General features: G+C 31.9%; 1 protein-coding gene across 2 annotated transcripts in view; it reads left to right on the top strand.

The window, feature by feature from the left end:
* Positions 1 to 23,516, top strand: part of LOC115890533 (solute carrier family 2, facilitated glucose transporter member 3-like) — a 132,889-nt gene that overhangs the window by 31,027 nt on the left and 78,346 nt on the right. The window contains exons 2-3 of one of the 2 annotated variants that reach the window (XM_030910785.1): positions 6,006 to 6,031; positions 10,854 to 10,934. The exons of the other annotated variant lie outside the window; for it this stretch is intronic. Of the exons in view, the coding sequence (XP_030766645.1) occupies positions 6,020 to 6,031; positions 10,854 to 10,934 (93 nt within the window). The 5' untranslated portion in view covers positions 6,006 to 6,019. The remainder of the gene's footprint in view (positions 1 to 6,005; positions 6,032 to 10,853; positions 10,935 to 23,516) is intronic. 2 annotated transcript variants of the gene reach the window in all.

Below are 23,516 nucleotides of genomic sequence, written 5' to 3'. Positions count from 1 at the left end.
ACTAGGATAAATAATTTGTAGCCTCAAATTGAAATAATATAAACATTATATTTATAAATCTATGATATAACTCATATTCGGAATTCGATGTAGCCTCCATCACCAACACCCCCTCGTCCCTCGTAACCTTAAGCATAGGTCTAGGAGATGCACATTTTCAACTGAATATGCACAAAATATATTTTGATTGCATTGCGACCACATCTTGTTTGCGATTGGAGGATTCGCTGATCTATGAGCGTGAACTTTTTCAATATTAGTCTTTGGACACCATATTTTCATCATTTGTTTCTCTACATTTGCTCCATACCACTAATTTTGTAGTCTCATTTTCTATTTTACTTTTCAACATAAAACTAAGATTTATTACCAAATTTTAATATCGATCCTGTATATTTATTCAACTAACCTAACACCAACAACCTAAATATTATCACAGTTCAGTGCCTTTTTTATAAATTTTATGTTAGTAGATAAAACTAAAGTAACGATGTTTTAAACATTCTCTACATTTTCTTGCGGTAAAAGATCAAATCGTCGGTGAACTGTGTTAAACTGCTCCATTATTTCTAATTTTACAGGAGAGAAAAGAAACGCTAAAAAAATATGTACACATGTAGGAAGTACATTGATGTGTAAATATGATACAGAGATAACAATAATATTGTTGGGGAATAATAATACTCAATAAATCGTTCAAAATTTAACGTCAAAATTATGTATTAAACGTATTATTTAATTAAAGTAAAAAATGGAGCGAGCGAACGTTTCATTGTGGAAATGTTATCCTAACACTTGATGGAAGGACCAACATACAATTTGATCCAGCGTTCATTGTATGACAGAAAAATAATTCTCATGGGAAATTAAATTATAAAAACTGTCAGAGTTCACCTAATCATAAATCTATACGGTGATGTTTATGGTATAGCACAGGACAGTCGGCAACTCGCCAAGAGTTATATTTAATTAGGCATTTTACCACAGGTTGTTATTTGTTCTAATTTAGGACGACGTTTGAAGCATACAAGGCTGTCGCTGTGTGCGGTAGTTTTACCTTTCTGTAACAAACAAACCAATGTGGATTATGTTATAAACTTAAAAAGGAAAATAGGGAAAAATACAGGCAGGCACGTTTTATCTGTTCTAGTGTTCGTCGGTTCGTCAATTGAATGCCTAAAATATTTTAAATGTTAGCGAAAAAGTTGTTTTGGATGTCATCTGTCAAAATCTTTTCTGACGTTGAACAATTGAACAGACTATATAGTATACGGGAATATATAGAAAAGTATTTTTTTGAAGGCAAATATAGCGTCAATTTACATACATTTTTCTAGTGATGAGCTACACTAAACTTGGTCTTGGTCCAGCATTTTGTACAAGACCAAGATCAGGACCAGTCTTTCTCATCACTAGAAAAAAGTATGTAGTTTGACGCTGCATTTATCTGTAAGAATACTTTTGTACAATAAGCAAGACCAAGAGCAAGACCAAGTCCAAATGGCCTGTAAGACTCTGGCAGTCTTGTATTTTTTTTCATGTTTATGTGATATAAGAAATTACTTATGCGTCAAAAATTATTGTTTTATTCTATTACAAATTGTGTTTTCCCAACTAATGCAGAAAATTAAAAGAAAGAAACACCGATTCATTAATTAAAAGAAAGAAACACCGATTCATTATAATATATTGAAAAATTTATTATAATTCATGTCAGACTAGTATTCCAATAATTCCTTACAAAAATTCCTACCTCTAGTAAATATCTATTAGAAAAATGCAAGACTTGTAAGAGTCTTGCAGCAGGCTCAAGAGTGAACCCTGCAAGAGCAATCATTATCATCATCATCATTATTACTGCTGAATAAAAGCCTCCTGTAACTCTAGCCATTTCTTTCTATTTTGTGCAACTTGAATCCAGTTTCCAGCCACTCTCTTAATATTATCTGTCCATCGACTAGGAGGTCGTCCTCTGCTTCTATAGGCCTTGTGTCTTGGTCTCCAAACCAAACCAAACCAAACGAAACTCCGGAGGTTGGCTCGCGAGACGCTCGGATTCGGATTGTCTCGCGCTCGTCCCGCGCGCTTTTCGTCAGATCTGTACGCACCTTTAGGGCATGCGTTTACAGAAATTTATTATGTTTTTTTTATTTGTAGTATCACACGCTGATTTTTTTTTACACCCTGTATACAGGGTGGCGCACCTCATTCGCCTCGGTTGATTATACGAAAACGGAAAGATGTAAAAGCCAAATATTTTATGGGTATATGTGGGAAGGCAATGTGCATAATTTAAAATTATTTTGAAATGTACAGGGTGTGTCAGAACTAAGATCCATACCCAAGTTATATTTTTTCTTATGGACCACGCTGTATTTTATTTCTTTTTTAGATTCTTGGGCATAAAATAAGGCATTTATTATAAGGGTTTAATATGTTTAAAACCTTTAGTTTTTGAGATATTTAAATATGCGTGGTATTATAAAAAAGTTTGTCAACACCTTGTACATTACTTTTCAGAATTAATTCTTGAGCTAAGTTTCAAGCCAGAGAAATAAACTTTCATATAAAATTTGATTGCTTCCTTAAATGTATACAGGGGTATCAAAATTGCTGGTCTATTGTAAATATTTATTTTACTTCGTTATTTCAAATACAACACTATGTATTTTTTTCAAGTCGAGGCAGATTTAAATGCTCTTTCAAACTATATTAGGGTTTCCTATACCTATCTGGCTCAGATTTGAATAAAAAGCAATTTTTCAATAAAATTATAATCAAGATAGCTGGTGTCGCCATGGCAATTTTCTAGTGCCACTTAGAAGCTATTTTCAAAATCAACATTAGTTTATGCACTTTATTTAAATGTGTAACAGGTTATTTTTATTTAATTTACCTGCAAATTTTATTAAGAAAAATGAAGCAGTATCTGCTGGCTGAAGGAATGTTACGAGTGATTTTATTTTGTGAGGATACACAAACATTTTGTGAGGACACACATTTTGTGTGGCCTGAAGGGTTTATGCCCAAAAAAAAAAGATATCAAAATAGAAATTTTCTTGACAAGCGTTCCTTTGAAAAACTACCTACTTTTTTTTCTATTTCGCAGAGCTGATAGTGTGGTATATGAAAAACCTATTAGGCAGAAACCTGTTGTTGGAAGTGAAGAAAATTAATTTGCCTTAATTGGTTCTTTTATAGAAAATCCAATAATATACAAGTCAGAACTACTTCTTTATTTTTCTTGATAAAATAATAAATACTTACTTATTAAACTATTGTTACGTAGGTAAATTAAATGAAAGTAAATTTGTTATAAATTGTTATAGATTTAAATAAAGTCCATAAACTAATGTCGATTTTGAAAATAGCTACTAAATGTCACTAGCAAATTGCCATGGTGACATCAGCCACCTTGATTGCCATTTTATTGAAAAATCGCTTTTTATTCAAAATCTAAGCCATATGGGTATAGGAAACCCTAATATAGTTTGAAAGAGTTTTTAAATCTGCTTCGACTTATTTTAAAATATACATAGTGTTGTATTTGAAATAACGAAGTTTTAATGTAAAATAAATATTTAAAATCTACCAGCAATTTTTGATACCCCTGTATACATTTAAGGAAGCAATAACAATTTTTAGTAAAGTTTATTTCCCTGGCTTCAAAATTAGCACAAGAATTAACTCTGAAACGAAATGTACTGTGTGTTGACAAACTTTTTTTATAGCATGCATATTTAAGCTTTTTTTATCTTTAAATATCTAAAAACCAAAGCATTTAAGCATATTAAACTCTTATAATAAATGCCTTATTTCGTGTGTGTGTTCCATTAGAAAAAATATAACTTTGGTATGGATCTTAGTTCTGACATACCCTGTATATTTGAAAATAATTTTAAATTATGCACATTGCCTCTCTACATCTACCCATAAAAAAATTGTTTCTACATTTTTCCGTTTTCGTATAATCAACCGAGGCGAATGAGGTGCGCCACCCTGTATATGGTTTAGAATTACATGATAGTATCCCATGTCTCAGATATGCTAGTTCGTGTCAAAAAGCTCATAAGCTAAGCGCACACTTATCTAATATCTACAATAATGGCCCGATAATGTTCTTGCAGAATTAAATAAAATAAAATGTATTATTACTATATCAACAAACTGATATTTTGTAGGGAACACTATTTCTATTGATATAATCGTCTGATTATTTTATGTTAAATATCACGTACATTTACACTTACTGAGTAAGCAGATCATTAAAGTGACAAGTAAGTATTGTTATCAGATCTAAAGAAAAACTCGCACAAATACCGTATGATCGAAAAATACGGTGTTAAAGCCGGTTGGGGAATGACAATCGATAATAATTTTTTCGATGTTAACCTCAAGACATAATTTACTAAAAATTGACATAAAACTTGTCAAAAATTAAAAGTAATTATAGAAAAATAAAAAAAAAGGTTAGAACGTTTCCAGACACAAATCTATTTCCAACAAATTATTTTTTCCCGAATTTTGAACAACGCCAATTCAAATTCTTTTTTATTCAATATAAAAATAAATTACAACCTTCTTAAGACCAACTGACATTTGAGAAATAAAGAAGAGTACAGAGAGCCAAGTATAATGATGTCTAAAGGTGCGTCCAGATCTGACGAGACGAGAGCGAGACGAGCGCGAGACATTCCAAATTCGCCAAGTGCGACGGCCGATCAAAGAAAGCTCGCGTCACAGTCTGGACGTGTTTTTGGTAGGCTAGCTCGATTGTGTAAAAAACGTCGTGTTTCGAAACAAATAAAGGGTTTAAGGGGAAAACAACCAAAAAAGAAACGACCAAATACGGGAACATACAACGAACAAAATACCATGTTATAGATTACAATTTAATATGTGTTTGGGTTCCTTTCCCTATGATCCATATTATTATCATTTTTTCTGATAGAATTTGCAAATTTTGCGTCACTGATAATTTTTACCGTACCGAAATCTAAGATTTCTTTAAAGGGGAAAACAACCAAAAGGGAAAAAAAACGACTATGAATTTTTGTTATACTCAATTACAATTTAATATGTGTTTGGGTTCCTTTCACTATGATCCAACTCGCTTGCTTCGTGGCCGGCTTGCCTCAAAAAATGGATAGAAGGCGTCTCGCTCTCGTCTTGGTCTTATCTCGCTCTTGCCTCGCTCTCGTCTCGTCAGGTCTGGACGCACCTTAAGATGCTTCCCAAGGAAATTACAGCCCTTGAAAGGGTAGAAAAAATAATATATTTTTTAGTAAATGACCTCGCCAAAATTATCATCATTTGTCATTCTCCAGCCGTCTTTGACACCGTTTTTTCTCGATCGTATGGTACTTTGCCAAGGTGGTGGTGGTAGGTACTTGATTTTTATAAAAAGAAAAAAGAAATGTTGAAACAAGGAGTAGAAAGTCAGAAGAATATTCAACACGAAACGAAGACATTCTTTAAGAATCAAAAAAAAAATCGTGTGCAATATGCTATTATACAAATATGCCATTATTTGTCATAATATTTTAATATCTTGTGTGTATAACCTGCCAATAGCTTGTAAAAGTAATAAATAACAAAAATAACAATAAACATTACAAATGCGTGTTTAAAAGTACAAGGGATTCAATATTTATATTTACATTTTTGTTGAGAAGCCCTCCTACAAGTCAATAATATGAAATGTTTTCCTTTTATGGAGAACTCTAATTAAAAAATCGTCGTTTATTTAGATGTTTATAATACTGAATGTATATGAAAATTGGCATATACTACAACACTAACGTAATATTAATATAAACGATATCACAGTAGGCGTAGGAATAACACTTTAGTCCGACTATAGTACTATACTTCTATTATTTATACTGACGTCGATTTTAAGTTCTTTATATCCTTTTTTTAACATTAGTGCTACCATATTTAACATAAGTAGTGATTAGTGATGATATTAAAATTATTTTGTATTTTTAACATGCTGCATATAGATTGATCATACAACATGGAGTCTGAGGTGAGAAAATATCTCTTAAATCTTGTATATTTTTATGAGTTGCATAGATTTTTTCTATAGTGAATGTTTTGTTTACTATTAGTAGGTGTTAGGCCTGTGTCATTCTTATTTCCAGTTTTAGTTCCTTGCTAATTTTTTAGTCTTTTTATTTACAGCTTTGATTTATGTATGTACAGGGTGAGCTCAGAGCTGCAAGCTCACAGAAAACTTAAGTTTTTTTATTTAAATCATTTTAATGACTTAAGTCATTTTTCGAAAGCTGCCTTAAGACTTAAAATTTAAGTCTTTTTGAAAATGATTCGTCATTTAAGTCTTTTTAGAAGAGACTTAAGTCATTAGAAAGATTTAAGTCTTTTATTATAAGGTTTTAATATATTTAAATGCTTTGGTTTTTCAGATATTTAAAGATATTTAAATATGCATGCTATAATAAAAAAAGTTTGGCAACACCCTGTACATTACTTTTTAGAGTTAATTCTTGTGCTGACTTTGAAGCCAGAGAAACAAACTTTACTAAAAAATGTTATTGCTTCCTTAAATATATACAGGGGTATCAAAAATTGCTGGGCCATTTTAAATATATATTTTACATAAAAACTTCGTTATTTCAAATACAACACTGAATTTTTTAAAACAAGTCGAAGCAGATTTAAATGCTCTTTCAAACTATATTAGGGTTTCCTCAATGAGGTTGTAAGGGGGGGAGGCGACATAAGCTATCGAGAAATGTACCCAGTTACGCCATATTGGTACTGGCAATTCTGACAGTTCAGTTTTTGAGGTTAAGTGCGTTGCTGCGAGTGTTTTTTTAATTTTCCAAGACTATTTTTGTGTTTTTATTTGAATATTTGGACTTTCCGAACATGTCTTCGTGTGCTGTAAGTAGTTGTTGCAGTCGACAACGTGTAGAGAGGAAGAAATCCACTGAAATTGGTGTTGAATCACAGGTAAGTGTAAACATAATACAGGACCTGATTAAATTATTTTCGTATTTTCCATTTAACTAGTTATGCGTTTATTAATTAAATATTAAGTGTTTCTATATTGACAAAGTGTTTAGTTATTTAATACTTTGTTAGAGGCAATTAAGTAATTAAAACATGCCTCGACTTCTATTCTTTAAAAAAAATTCTTAACAATATCTGTTATTTTTACTACATATACTTTTTTTGACAGGAAAGAGTATTTTGCTAGGCCAAATTTAAAAGTTTTGTTTTAACTACGGTTTATTTTTCTATTTTTACACTAAGATTTTGTACTTAAACATTTATTTACATTCCTTTTTAGCATCTGCTAGCATATACTATGTACAAACTTTATATAGTATAGCTTTAATTTTTAGATAAATATTATAAAATCAACAAAGTAAATTTACTTTTTGCAGATAAAGTCTTAACAACTTATATTTATTGATAAACATTTATTATTTTAATAAAATTTTATATCAGAACATTTTAAATTTAGTACGTAGTATATAAATTTTGCTCTCTTTAGAAAATTTTTATCAAATAAATATTATATTAAATTTGATTTTTAGGTTTCAAAAATCCCATCCGTCGAGAAGCTTAGGTGAAGTTTCTGAACAGGAGAAACTGGCAAGCTACATCAGGTAGTGTTCTATGCTCGAAACATTTTTCTGATAACTGTTTTGACAGAACATCTCAATAAAATATCTCAAATAAATAATCATTTCCTAAGATTTCTAAATTTTAATGATTATCAAAATGTTAATTATGGTAAATCAGTAATCATGTTTAATTATTTTCCGCTTTTTTTCTAATTTTTTTTAAAAATGTTAAGGTTATTATTGTTAGATACATCAATAAAAACAAGGCAATTAGTTTAAGACATATAGCAACAAAACAGTGTTATTTAGTGAGCAATAAAATTTAATTTATTTAATGTGTATTATTATTTTTGTGTTTCCTCCTTAAATATACATAGTATATAGTCATTAAAATTAATCTTGTAATTTATATTTTTGAAAAATTTTAGGTTTTGTAGTTATTTTGATTAATTAATTTTTTATTTAAAAAAGTTGAGGTCGTTATATTGTGTAAAATAAAATTTTTCAAAGAAGTTTCTGTAATCCGGCCCTGCTAATGCCGCCATATTGGTGCTGGCTTAAGCCACGCCTAGTGTTACCATTTTTCGCAAGCACTTTAAATGCTCATAGCGTCTCCCTGTATATAACCTCATTGGGTTTCCTATATCTATCTGGCCCAGATTTTGAATAAAAAGCGATTTTTCAATAAAATGGCAATCAAGATGGCTGGTATATATAACCGGAACTCAGCTACTTATGTCAAAAATGACTTTAGACTTTAGAGATACAAAACCGAATAATTAAAAATGAGAGATTATTTAAATACTCGTACCTTATCGAATCGTATTTTAAATATTGCCACTTTTGTGTGAATTCAGGGTGTGTACAGGGTGTCCCACTAAGAATAGCTCTCACCTGTATCTCGGAAAGTATTAGTCGTCTTACGGAAAAAATATTTATAACAAAAGAGAACATAAGAAATTGCTGGAGATTATTTTCAAGTTTGTAGAAAATGGAAAATAACAAAATGGAATATTTAAGAAATTTCGCATAGATACGATGTACTATAAATAATAACTTTATAAAGTTCCTTAAATTTTGGATCTTTTTTGTTAGAACCATTTTCCCCTATCTGCTAAAATAAAGTAGTAGGGTAAGGTTAGATCTGTTTTATCTAAATGTTAATAACTCCGGATTGGATGATCGAAATGCAACCAATGAGAGCTCGTTTAAAAGAGCGTTTCTTACTCTATATTATATCACATAAACAATAAAAATAAGCTTTTGAACGTAGACGCTAGGGGGCGCTGTCTTACGATTTAACAAACATTACGCGTTTTTTTATACGACATAATATAGAGTAAGAAACGCTCTTTTAAACGAGCCCTCGTTTGTTGGTTTCCGTTCATCCAGGTCGGAGTTATTAATATTTAAATAAAAACAGATCTAATCTTCCCCCACTACTTTATTTTGGGAAATAGGGGAAAATGGTTCTAACAAAAATATTGAAAATTTACAGAAGATTATGAGGCTATTATTTATAGCACCCATTATCTAGGAAAAATTGTGTAAAAAAGTATGTGGCTCGCCCCTATAACTTTTTTATCTGAAGAAATAAAAAAGTTATAGGGGGTGAGCCACAAGCCACATACTTTTGAAACTGTACAGGGTGTCCCACTAAGAATAGCATCTGGATTGACTGACGTATTCATTTATTTTTGGTCACTTTTTAATAAAAAACTCTTTTTTTCAAATGAAACGAATGTGTATTTCTCTTCAACTTTTTGTCATGAGCACAGTTATGAGTTATGACACTCCAGATTGAAATTTAAAGTACTATTTCTTTTTAGCGAAAATATTACAAATTCTATTCGGAATGTTATTTTCTATGGAATAAAATATAAAAAAAACATATGAAGGGTATCATTTAAAAATTAGAAGGTGTAGTAATTTCCGGTAAAACAGAAAGTGACCGAAAATAATTGAATTCGTCAATCAATCCTGATTTATCTCCTATACTAACATATCAACTGTCGACTTTTTTTTATATGAAACAATATAAAAAATTATAGGGGTGAGCTACCTTGGACAAACACCCAGTATATGTATCAACTACAATAGTAGTAGTTACAATACATAGTAGTAAGTAGTACGTAGTCATCTGAATGAAGGATTACATATAGGAATCAATATTCCTAAATTCTAGAAATGTTTAATGTTTACCTGAAAAAATACAAATACCATGTTAATGTGAGTCTAATCCTTTAATCTCTCTGTAAAGATTATGTCGAGAAATAAAAGGTCCATAAGGCTTGTCGACGAAGAAGGGTAATATCCTGTTCTAGATCCAATAAAGATAGTCATGAACACAAAGTTCCAGCCTGTAAGGCGCCGGTAATAACCAAAAACCATTAACAGAAGTAAAAAGCAAATAACAATTCTTTTCCATAAAAACCTTGCATGTCTTGTTTCCATTGATCTTTCATATTTGCTTATTATTATTTAATTATTTGAAAAATATCAATATTGGATCGTGAAAACTCGGTAAAATATTGTTTTATTAATGCTATCTGAGTATGAAACCAAATATTTATTTTGTTTATTTAATTGCTCTATTATGTTTATCTATCAACAATTAAGATATTTTATGCAGCAATTAACAAACTTATTAATTATCTATTAAGAATGTGCCAATTAATTATGCAGGTATATATGCTCAAAATAATGTAAATCGTAATTACACTGCAAAAATAAATTAAATTAACTTAATTATGTTAATGAAAATATAAACACTGATACAATTTAATATTATAATATATGTATTATGAAATCCATATGTCTCAAATTGGGGTTTCCAAAACAATAATAAATACTTACCAAAAGAATAAAGAACAATAAATTCTAAAGGACCTAAAAATTAGTTAATAATTTCGTAAAATTATATTAAAAAGAAAGAAAAAATGGTAATAAGGAAGGGAAATTCGAATTGCGAAATTACTTTTTCGAGTCGTTTTTCTGAGCAGCTGATTTAGATGTTCAGATGCTAGTGATCATTCTTCATTATGACACACCATGTATATATTGCGATTGATTATGGTTACATCCATTTTAATGTGAATAACATTACAAGCAAATATTGACGATTGTTGTAGAAAATATAGCGTTTATTATTATATATACTATATAATATACTATCGTTAGTTCAAATGAAATGCAACTTTTCATCTTTTAAAATTGTCGTCCATTACAACATTTTTTTGATCTTTTAACATGCAGTCTAAGGAATTTGGTAAGAAGGCAGAAAAGGAACATCACGATTCAACCTCTACGGCTGATACAAGCAAAGTTAATGATTTGGTAAGTTTATTTGATACAGTATACTTATGGTTAATCACAACGACTTTAAGCCGGACATAGACGACTCGTGTACTTGCAAACATTTGTTATTTCCATATACTTGACGTGCTGTATGAGTGGTTTACTTGGGCAGTTATTTGTCACTCGTCGCTTTTTGCAAGCACCAAACTTTGCCAATGTTGTTTACAAAATGGTATACTTTCCAAGTGGGCAAATATTGGTGTACTAGCCAAGTACACGAGTCGTCTCAGTCCGGAGACGTAGATTACAGATCTATTGTGTGTTCCCCTTTCTTGAGTTATAACGAGTTATCAGCCAGTATTATGAGATTAAAGCCAGTATCTGAGACGGCTTCACATAGGCCAGTTCTACATCTCCGACATCAGCCGAACCAAAGTTTATGGCACGAACGGTTGTCGTCTCGGCGCACTCAGTGATGAGGTGCGAGAGAAGGGAGTGGTCCCTGGGAGCTCCCGGGGAATGCTCCCTCACTCGACCTCTCCGAAAACGAAATGTCGTATTCTTGAAGTACCGAATGCACCGAGGAGTATAAGGGAGGAAGCAGAATCGGGGAACAACGTTGCCGGTTTGCACGACCAATAGAATTACAGCAAATTTTGAGAGTCAGCGGCTTCGACTTGCGTACATCGCGTCTAGAGGATATAATTTACTTTAAAACATACAATTTCGAACGATTGCAAATGTAGGTTGATTTGTTTGTGTCCTAAGTCTTTGTGCCTCCCGTAAGATCAACAAACGGGCTTTTTTCCTTGTCTTGCACAGAAACTTTATTCAGAGGCGTATTATTTTCAAATTAAGGAGATTTTTGAGAGAGGGAGCATTCCCCGGAAGCTCCCTGGGACCACTCCCTTCTCTCGCTTTCAAGAATAAGTACCCTGGTGTTTCCTCATTTCCCACAGAACCTACGTTTGCCGTTGTTTCTCAACCTGAATCTATTAATAGACGGAGAGCTGGCTACATAAAAAACCTTATCATCGTTACATGCCTAATTTTTCTTGTAAAGTATCCTTTTGTGTAGCCATTATGAAATAGTCATGTCTGCCAGCGCGATCCCGGGGCTTAAAGTGGGGGCGGCCAATCGAAAGGGTGAAATTTTGGTACTAAAAATATTATAAGGTACACTACTAAGGTACATTTTAGCGACGAGAAAAATGTATGCCGACAATTTTCCACGTTTCTTAATAGTAAATAAAAACTATTTTCGCAATTATAACTCGTGTACCTTATAATATTTTTAGTGTCAAAATTTCACCCTCCCGCTTTAAGCCCCGGGATCGCGCTGGCAGACATGACAATTTCATAATGGCTACACAAAAGGATACTTCACAAGAAAAATTAGCCATGTAACGATGATACGGTTTTTTATGCAGCCAGCTCGACTATAAGGTGTTCTTTGAGGAGACTAGTCACGATGTTTCTAATAGTGTCCTATTAGAAACACCGTGATATTCCAAAGATTGTTCTCACTTAAAATACTTAATATAATAGTTTCACCAGATACCTACGCAATTTTTATTCCATTTTTAATGTTTTCTGTCGCTAACATGAGATTTGTTTGCTTTAGGATTATCAGATACCAGTTAACTGGTTGTTCAAATAGGAAGTTTTTTAAATTAGACGTCCACGATAATAAATATATTTTATTTATATTATAATACAATTTTTAATAACTTTGTATTGAGAATGTATGTTATTAGTAAACCTTGGTTCTAAGTATTGACTATAATATATTTAATTTAAATTAGCTAGTCTTTGCTAAATTCCGTAAATCATTATGTACTTAACTATATACAGGGTGACCTATATCAAGAAAACTCATGGGATTTAAGATCCTTATTTTGAAAATACATATTTTTTTCTAACTTTTTTAAATATAATTTTATTTTATTTTTGTACTTAGTTGATTTGCCTTGAAATTCACATTTTGAAAATACTATAATAATATAGCGGTTATTATGAAATATTATGAACTTCTTTAGAGCAGACAAACTGGCTAACGAGGCAACGCTCTTACCAACGCTCTTACATAATATTGAAGGAACTCCATTTTTCAATTAGAACATATTTTTACTAAAATAATGCCTGTTTAACATTTCAAAATCTACAAATTATTGGTACAATTTAACTGGAAATTTTGTAGAGTAGCGTTTTCTTCATAACCAATCATACCGAAATACGCTGGCTGTATTGCTTGTCTTATACAGAGTGAGTCAAAACTAAATATTTTATGTACAGGGTGGCTCGAATTCGACCCTCATCATTGGGATTTCGGAAACCGTAAGAGGTACAGGATCGGTTAATTGGAGGCAAAGTTGCGCAATTTGATGCTCAATAAAATGCCGTATTGCATTTTTTATTATTTTTTTTGCATAAAATATTCTGGTGATGGAATTTTCTGTACGAAACGTCGGCAAATATCAAAGTGACTATATATAGTGTTTTAAGAGTGATGAAAGGATTTAATTAAATTGAAAAAAATAAGGTCTGTATTTAAAAAAATTAAGTTGATGATGGTCGCCAGAAGCCGAAACGTTTCCAAAATCCCAATAATTAGCGTCGAATTCCAGCCACCCTGTACAGTTTTAGCATTTTATTTTGACCCACTTTTAATATGCCATAACTTTTTCATTTTTGTGAATAAAACATGCATTAAAAAAAATACGGTTTTTAAAATTGTTGCTATCAATAGTCACAGTTATTATTCGAATATTTTTTTATTTATTTCAAAAATACATTACAACACGTGCTCTATCTTTGTACCTAATAGATTTATAGAAAGTCGATGAAATATCCACCAATATTAATATGTTTATGGTTTATGGTTTGATAAGTTATAAACATATTATAAGATAGTCTTATAGTATTTCTGATATTTTTTATATTACTACAATATGATCGAAAAAAAGGCGTCGGCGATGGCTATGAAATGAAGATCGCTGTCATTTTATAAGCAAAATTTTATGGGGAATGTCATTGTGATCGCCATTTCGTTACAATTTGAGCGTTCTCCTAATTCATGAATTAACGTCCCAGTCACAAATTAACTACAACAGATGCGAAAGAACACCGAATTACGCGTTCAGGTTTCTGTGACCTTCAGAAAGAGTTCATAGACAATCCGCATCAATGTATAGTTTGGGTTATTTGTTTGGGTGAAAATAATCTGCACCAATATGTTATCGAGGCATATAATCTCACAGTAATTTAATAGATTGCTCGTCATATTATATCAGTTCGTAGGAGATTAGGAAAAAAAAGATATTTATAGTATAAAAAATTAATTTATTTAACAAAATTTAATTCAAGATGTGACGAAATAGTTACTTTTCTATTGGTTCTATCGGACTTTTTTCGGCTATATAAATCTTTATTTTTTGTAAACTTTAATGCATAAAATATTTTCAATCTAATAAATAATTTAATGATGTAAATAAGAGGAAATTTCTCACATGGGTGGTCAAATTCTATAGTTTTCATTATATCAAACAGCCTCTGAATGTTTTCTTCAGTGCAAAACTCATCTAAAATATAAATAATTTTTCCATTTCCAGTAAATAAAATGAACAAATTTTTCCACTTTCATGATCAAAGGCTTTTAAATGGGTAAATAATTTCGAGTTATCCGGAGATTCGGATTCTTTTGCAAATTTTAGACAAATATCACATTGATGTATTTGAAGACCCTTTTAATTGATGTAGTTAAACATAATTAAAGGCATTTTGAGTTGAAAACATTTCTCAGAGGCTGTTTGATATAATGAAAACTATAGAATTTGACCACCCATGTGAGAAATTTCCTCTTATTTACATCATTAAATGATTTATTAGGTTGAAAATATTTGATGTATTAAAGTTTACAAATAAAGATTTATATAGTCGAAAAAAGTCCGATAGAATCAATAGAAAGATACTATTTTGTCACATTTTTAATTAAATTTTGTTAAATTAAATTAATTTTTTATACTATAAATATCTTTTTTTTCCTTATAAATAAACACATTTGTATCCCATTTTAAATAAGATATACAAATTACCAAAACTTAGAAATAACAGTTCAAAAGTTCAACAGAAATTCTACACCCGTTTTTAAAAAGAAACATATAACCACTCACTATGTCATTCCAGCAAGCGAATACAACACAGCATAGGTTTTCGGACTAAACGACTGGTGTATTTACACCACTCAATAGGCGTGTGGGGTTTGCCGAGCCGTTTCCGATGCAGTCGCTTTCTTTCGCACCTGTTATAGGTAATTTGTCTCCTAGCGTGCTGAAGAAAATTGTATTTTAAAAAGTTACTAAACAAAGAGATCAGCTTCCATTCATGTATGTGTCAATGGTGGCAAGTTACATGTTGAAATTATGTGGGATATAGTGCATACACAATTTCCGCGTGGTTATTGATAAATTATGTAAAATGATTCAAGTTCCTAGCATTAATAATAAAAAAGACATTATAGACAATAAAAAATAAATATGTATATCAATAGGACAGCACAGGAGAGATTTTTAATACATCTGGAGTGTCGTCGATATCGTGTAATTTTCCTCTAGACAGATCAGGTTAGAGTGCATAAAAATTAGTACCATGCAATTAGTACCTGCAATATAATACTACCGTATGATCGAAAAAAAAAACGGCGTCCAGTTGGCTTGGAAATGACGAGCGATGACATTTCCCATATAATTTTACATTTAAAATGACAGCGATCTTTATTTCATAGCCATCGCTGACGCCGTTTTTATTCGATCATACGGTATTTTGCTTATATTTTACACATCCATTTATTTTTATTTTGATATGAAAATAGACAAGGTTGAAATAATGCGCACTTTTTCAAGATCTAAATAACACATTCGGACACAACACTGCCTGCTAACCTGTTCCATAAGAACTTGTATAATTGATGCATAATTTATATATACCGGGTGTTTCTCAAAAGTAATTCACCCCTATAACTTTTTTATTTTTTAGATAAAAAAACTAGATTTGGTATTTTAGTATATGACATAAATTCGGATTAATTGACTTTATCAATTGTTTTCGGTGACATCCTGTTTCATCGGAAATGATTACAACTTTATATTTTTACCGTCAGTATTTTTTTACTTTATTCGATAGAAAATGACACTCTCAATAGAATGACATAGCACATGTCAACTGTTGATATTTTCGCTTAAAATCGTATTTTGAATTTCAATCTAGAGTGGCTGTGGTAAAAAGAGTAATTTTTAATCAAGGAGAATTGGAAAAATATATTTGATAATTTGATCGTCTAATTTTTTTCGTGTCTTGTCTTAGCCCGTTAAAAGATGCTCGTATCGTATTTTTAAGCATATCTCAATCTCATGCTCGGAAAAATCATTTTTTGCGAATAATTTGGTACCATACACTTGATATTTCGAGTCAAATTGTCGTTATGAACCGCAAATAAACCATATGTGAAAATGTCAAATTTTGATCATTTTTATTACAGAATTTGTAATAAAGATTCTTCGGTTTGATTTGTTTGGATTGATATTTTTCTACAAAAAAAAAGGAATTCTAAACGTGCACCAAATTTACATCCCCCCACTGATAACGAAAGCAGACTAGATTTTTTAGTTGGTTTCAGTATTGTTGAACTCATTCAGGAAAATAATTACAAAATTTTAGTCTACCTTCGTTATATCGATTATAACTTTATGATCCAGTATTCTTTGAACGATACAAATGCACTCCTCTTACGGAAAATTACATACAAACCCGCTTTATCAAAAGATCAAGCAATATTTTGAAAACTGTACTATAATAACTAGGTATAGAGATCTTTATATATAAAGTTGCTGTTATTTTTGATTTCGAATTAAATAAAAGGATAAATGTGATAAATTAAATTTTAAATTATTGACTTTTAATATATTTTTTAATATATTATTTGCTCTTTTTTATGAAAGCGTTGTACTAAATTTTATCAACTTATTATCAAAGATTAAATATAACAAGATGACTAAGAATGAAATGTAATTCTGAAATATTCCAGTAGGAATAGCAAATCCCATTAATATTATAGGCAGGGTTGCCAGTACTCGAATTTGTATACCCGCTAGATTGGTATTTAAAAACCACTAGAATCCGCTAGGAGCGACATTGAAACTGAAATTTTGCCGTATGGCCTATTTTTGAACCTTTTGGTGAGGCTCTTGTCACGTGATAAAACTAGAGTTGCCAGATTATTATAGCTAAATTCCGGGAGGGCAAAAAAGCACGAGCAAAAGGGAAAAAAATGCGACGCACCCTTCCAACATTTGTGAGAACAGTGTGTGAACTAAATTAAAACGAATTATAGCCAAAACTTGATTTATTGACACAATCCGAAAATTCGGGATTTTCCAGGAGTTTCCGGACGTTTAGTAGCCGTAGATAAGACAGATTTAACGTGACCTCTATTTCTAGGCGATTCTAGTCCTAGGTACTTTAAAAATATATGATAATTACGTGACTATTGTCATAATTTCCGCAAAAATTTAAACCGATAAAAAAATCGCTAGTCGCTAGATGATTTTTTCCCGCTAAATCGAAAGAAAACACTACAGGTCTAGCGGGAACATCATTGAGTTGACAACAGTAATTATAGGACTTTCCATTTCTTTGAATAAAAATTAATTCAAAGTTTCATTTAAACTTTTTAAACCTTTATTTAAACTAATGAGGTTGACAACTAATTCCTATACCGGGTGGTGCATCCCATGCAAATTTCCCATGCAAAAAAATTGTCCAAATATTGGCTCCCCTATTGATTTTACAGCGAAGTCGTAAATATGTTTTTTAAGGTCCGGATATTCTTAAAACACATGCCAAATTTGAATAACTTTAGGCAAGCCGTTTTTAATTAGTTTAAGAAAAACTGCATCTACTTTTAAATTAAAACTGAACAGATAACAATGCAAAACCAGGCAAATGCCAACATACCTTAAGTTGTCAACTTATAATTTTGTCAATGTCAAATTATATTTCCTAAACCTTAGGTTTTTTTCTCACTTGAACAAGTTTTAAATTACCAAAAACGTATATCGGGCACACTAACCGTAGTTAAAAAATGTCTATACCTATGTGGCGGATTCATCTCTCCAAAAAAATCCGTAGGTACTATAACATAGCAGCGCAGACAGCACAACAAATTGTGCTGTTGTGCTCAATCATAAATTGTCAACTTAAGGTATGTTGACATTGGCCATAGATAAATGCAAGAAGTTTAGATTGGAAAGCCCGTAAAAATTTTAGGTCGCGAAATTATTTTGGGTCGCGACCGTTATACGCGATCTGGCGCTGCTATAGCGGTTGCTAAGAACAACGCCAAACAAAAACAGAAATAATTTTCTCTTGTCAAAGTCAGAATCTTCAAAAATCATAATAATCCTTCAAAATCTAAACCGCTCTCATTAAAGAAATTCCGAAAAATGTTTATAGCGTCCATTTTCAAAGTAATTATTGCTATCTTATGAGTTTAATTCAAGTTTTATTTACTCCAACCGGCGATACTTGTGAAAAAGTGGCACTAAAAACTTAAAAAGCTGTGCTGTGAACTGTGAACTGCAAAAACCATCGTGGATCGTGGCATAACGTCGGTTTCCAATGTTTCATAGGTATTTCATACATGTGTCCTTATATAAAATAAAGTTTCTTGTATGCAACACACTGTATTTTATTTATAAAATTAAACGAAAATAATAATAAATTTGAATAAACAATATTTGGCGATATAATTTCGGAAAAAGCCGAACCGCTCCGAAATTTTCAAAAGTTTTGGGTCGCGACCGTTGCAAGAATAGCGCCAAATAGTGTTTACATTGTCCTTATGGGCACTTTCCAATCTAATGACATTGGCCTGGTTTTGCATTGTTTATACCTGTTTTAATGGAGAATAGAGATATAGTTTTAATTTAAAAATAAATGCCAGTTTTTCTTAAATTAGTTCAAATCGGCTTGTTCAGAATCGTTCAAATTTGACAGTCGTATTCAGGATACGAAGCCTTTAATAAACCTATTACGAGACAATATTTGGACAGTTCAAAATTTGCATGGGATTTCCTATGTTACCAATGCCGATGTATGTGTATATCAGTCGAGGTAGTTTCTGTGTATACTGGTTACTGTTTATATATGTCTTTATCTTAATAATATGCATTACAGCAAAAGAAAATCAGTAGGTTTTAGGAACCTTTGAAATCAAACAACTTCACACCACCAAAAATACTTTTACGCTAAAAATATCATTACAGTTGGGGGGTTGAAACCTTTGGTGTTACAACAGCAAAAATAACACTAATTCGCTACAATACACCGAAACACTTTACTTTTGCACTGGACACGCTTTTCACTATCCTAATATGGACCTAATGTTAGCATCAACAGCAACTCAAAAGTTTTATGATCGAGAACATTAACAGATGATTAAAACTCAAGAGGTTTAATAATCTGCTGATGATGCTAACATGGTTAGCGAAACGCCCATGCAAATATAAAGTGTTTCGGTGTATTGTGGTGAATTAGTGTTTTCTTTTGTTAAAAATATCATAACCAAAATTAATTTATGAGCCATATTTACAAAAATAAATTCCAGAGCAGATAAGGGATATTTATTCAAAAATGACAAGTTTATCTGCGTCATTTAATCACTGGTGCCTCCCCCTTGCCCCCCTTAAACTCCGTCTTATTAGCAAATTTACTTTAAGTACTAGCTATAATACGATATTACACTCTCTCGTCTTTAATGATTTACGGAAATTCTATCGCACTTTGTTTACTTGTTTGCTCTGGATTTACCACTGAGCTATAGTGATTGATCGATATAAAGATTTAATACGCCGCGCGGGGGTGTGTAGTAAACACATTTAAACACAATCTATAAAACCAGAGCGCTTAATACCGTCCATTTCCTTCAAGAAAATAAATGGAACACCCTGATCACGTAAAATAAATTGAGTTTTTATTATCTCATTCTTGCGTATCTAAAGCGTTTAAAAATAATCTTATAAGGAAATGACCAATTGATATAAATAGTTTTAACAAGCCATGCATATCGCGTAAACGTTTTGTTTTGTTCTTTCCTAATTTATATTTAAAACCCTTTAAAAGTGAGGCATATTTAACATTCCTCCGGTCAATTTGTGATGTTTCCTAGAATATTGCGAGCATTTGTTGGATTAGTGACATTGATGAATGAATTGGATACCTGATGCTATATCTTATTTCGAATAATCTATATACTAATATATAAAATCCTTAAGTGACTGACATACTGATTAATCACGATCCTGCTCAAACCACTCAACGTAATAAGCTCAATTTTGGCATACAGGTTTGTTCTAGGGTGTAGAGGTTCAATAAGAAGGGATTTTTCGAAATTCCAGTTCCAAGATTCCATTTTTTATTTAAAAAACGGTCAAGTTTCCGAAAAAACGCTTAAACACGTATATTTTATTTTGTTTTTTTACATATTTTAAGATTTTTTAAAAATGTATACAGGGTGTTTCGAAAAATCTGGTCATTGATTAGTCACCATCCTGCTTAAAGCACTTGACGTAAAAAGCTGATTTTTGGAAAACAGATTGACTTTAGGGTGTAGAGGTTCGATAAGAAAGGATTTTTCGAAACTCGAATTCTAAGGGGGTGAAACTATCCCTCAAATATTAAAATATTTTTTATTTAAAAACCGGTGAGTTTTTCGGAAAAACTCTTAAACACGTATATTTTATTTTGTTGTTTTACATATTTTAAGATTTTTTATAAATTTATACAGTGTGTTTCATAAAATATGGCCACTGAGTGATCACGATTCTGGTTAAACTGCTTGACGTTTAAAGCTGATTTTTGGGAAACGGATTGACTGTGCGGTGTAAAGGTTCGATAAGGAGGGGTTTCTCGAATCTCAAATTCCAAGAGGGTGAAAAGGCCCCTCAAATATTACAATATTTGTTATTTAAAAAACGGTTAGTCTTTCGGGAAAACGCTTGGACAAGCATAATTTATTTGGTTTTTTACATATTTTGAAATTTTTTAAAAAATCTTACAGGGTGTTCCAAAAAGTTGGGTAATTTCTTAACCACGATTCTGCTTAAACTGCTTGCCGTAAAAAGCTTATTTTTGGCAAACGGATTTTTCGAAAGTCAAATTCCAAGGAGATGAAACTACCCCTCAAATATTATTACCAAGTTATATAATAATATCGCCATATTGTTTTTTCTCATGCTGACATAAATGTGAGAAAATTTTATCCGGTTTGTATGTTAATGGAAATTCTTGCTTTGCTTTTTCATCACCATTACAAATGATTAATTCGACGCGAACGAAGTCGCTGGTACACGCTAGTAAGTAATGATTCGAATCCTTCCAAACAGTATTTAATTGAATAAAAACAAAGATTAATATAACTGCTGTAATATCAATAAAATAGCGCCATTTAACTCTCAAATTTTCTAATTCAAAAAATATTATTTCCTATTTCAAGATTTAATTATGTAATGGTTGGATTGAATAACTACCAGAACAAGTCGTTTTATTGTTTTGGCTAATAGGTAATTAAATTCGAATAATGATGTAATTTATGTTTAATAATTAATATTTAATTACTATAGAAAATGAAACTTAATAATAATTTTTAAATATGTTACGCTTAAAATAAATACTTGGTTAGTTTCAACACTAATCAGCCATTTTGTAAACTGATTAAAAGTACGGTTATTTAGAAAGAATCAGCCGATTGTTGCAAAATAGCAGGTAACCAATCTGTAGCTAGTTCAAAAACAAGCTGGTTGGTTTGCAAACAATATATTTGTAGAATATCCATTTTTGATTTGGGTTAATATGATTACCTATTTCGGTGTGTAGTTATCTAACCCCATTAGATTTTAGTCACCCAAAATAGCAAGATTCCTAGCTAGTGTGGGCTCTATTCACTAACTGAACTGATGGTTTCTATCAACGGGGGTAACTGCTTACTATGCGTTGATTTGCATTTTTTAAGAAATTACATTTTTTAATATTTTTTTCGTTTTAATTTAAATTTACAGGGCATGTTTTGATAGGGTACCGTTTTGGAATTAAAAAACGATGCAAGATATCACAATAATTTTATTTTTACATGAGAAGCCTGTACCTTAATCTGCTACATAATTTCCGTGAATGTGGGGCACTTGTCATAACGGTAACCAGTTTTTCAATACCCTCCTCATAAAATTCTGCCGCCTGACGCTGGTTAACCACTGTATCTGAAACTGTTTTGACTTCGTTATCGTCTTGAAGACGCTGACCGCCAGGTGTTTCTTCAAGTTACGGGAATAAATGGTAGTACTGGGCGCAGATCAGGCTGTATGGAGATGATCTAGAGTTTCCCATTTAAAAGATTTGATGAGATCTTTGGTCCCGATTAATACATGTGGTTGGGCATTTGTCATTACAGCAAAACAATACCCTTACTCAACTTGCCACGTCTTTTGTTTGGATTGCACGGCGCAAGATTTCAATGTCTCACAATGAGTGCTGCATTGATTGTCTCATTACGAGGCCAGAAACTCCCACTAGCGACCCTTTACTGTCCCCAAAAACTGTGCACATGATTTTCCGGGCAGGGAATTGTTTGCTTAAACGCTGTTTTTGGGTGATGATGAATGTCGCCATTCCATGGACTGTTGTTTCGATTCTGGTGTGACGTGGGCCACCCATGTTTCGTCACCAGTAACAATTTTGTCCACAAAAATCTTCCACCTTCATTTGTGAATTTGCACTGCTCAAAGGGAGAGTCAATGCACTGCCTAAACGTTTGGGTTTGTGCAAATCCGTCCAACATTTTCAGACAACGTGAACCCGCAATTTCCGGTAATTCAAGGTTCTCGGTCACAATGCGATACAAAACACTACAGGAACATTGAGGAGAGAAGTAGTCGCACAATGATAAGAATTGTGAAGCGTCTGTTTTCTTTCACCTTTTCGTCCACTTTCTGCACCAAATCTTGATTGCTGACCGAGGACCTTACTCCGATTCTTCATCATGCATTTGTGCACGACCATCTTTAAATGCTCTCACTTGTTTCCTTACCATTCCATCACTCGCAATGTTTTGTCCGTAAACTTTCAGCCGATTGTTGCAAAATAGCAGGTAACCAATCTGTAGCTGTCTAAAACAAGCTGGTTGGTTTGCAAACAATATATTTGTAGAATATCCATTTTTACGGTTAATATGATTACCTATTTCCCGATTGTGTATTAGTCTAACCCCATTAGATTTTAGTCACCCAAAATAGCAAAGATTCCTAGCGTGTGGGCTCACAATCACTAACTGAACTAATAGTTTCCTATCAACGGAACTTCCGTTACCGTAGCGCGCGGATTTGCAGGCACAAAACAATTTAATATTTTTTTAATTTAATTTCTCGTAATTTACTATAAATTTACTAGTGCTTCTGCTATGATGACTAACATGATGATGGAAACTGAATGATTGTTCCTTTTATTATATTCACATAGCCTTCGGCTATTCTAGGAAGATTCTTTGGCCCGTTTCAACCATCTATTATTTATTAC

The sequence above is a fragment of the Sitophilus oryzae genome, unplaced genomic scaffold (assembly GCF_002938485.1).
Source record: "Sitophilus oryzae breed Bouriz unplaced genomic scaffold, Soryzae_2.0 scaffold_882_pilon_pilon, whole genome shotgun sequence".
NCBI classification, from domain to species: Eukaryota; Metazoa; Arthropoda; class Insecta; order Coleoptera; family Curculionidae; genus Sitophilus; species Sitophilus oryzae.
This window is presented reverse-complemented; position numbering and strand designations above follow the sequence as displayed.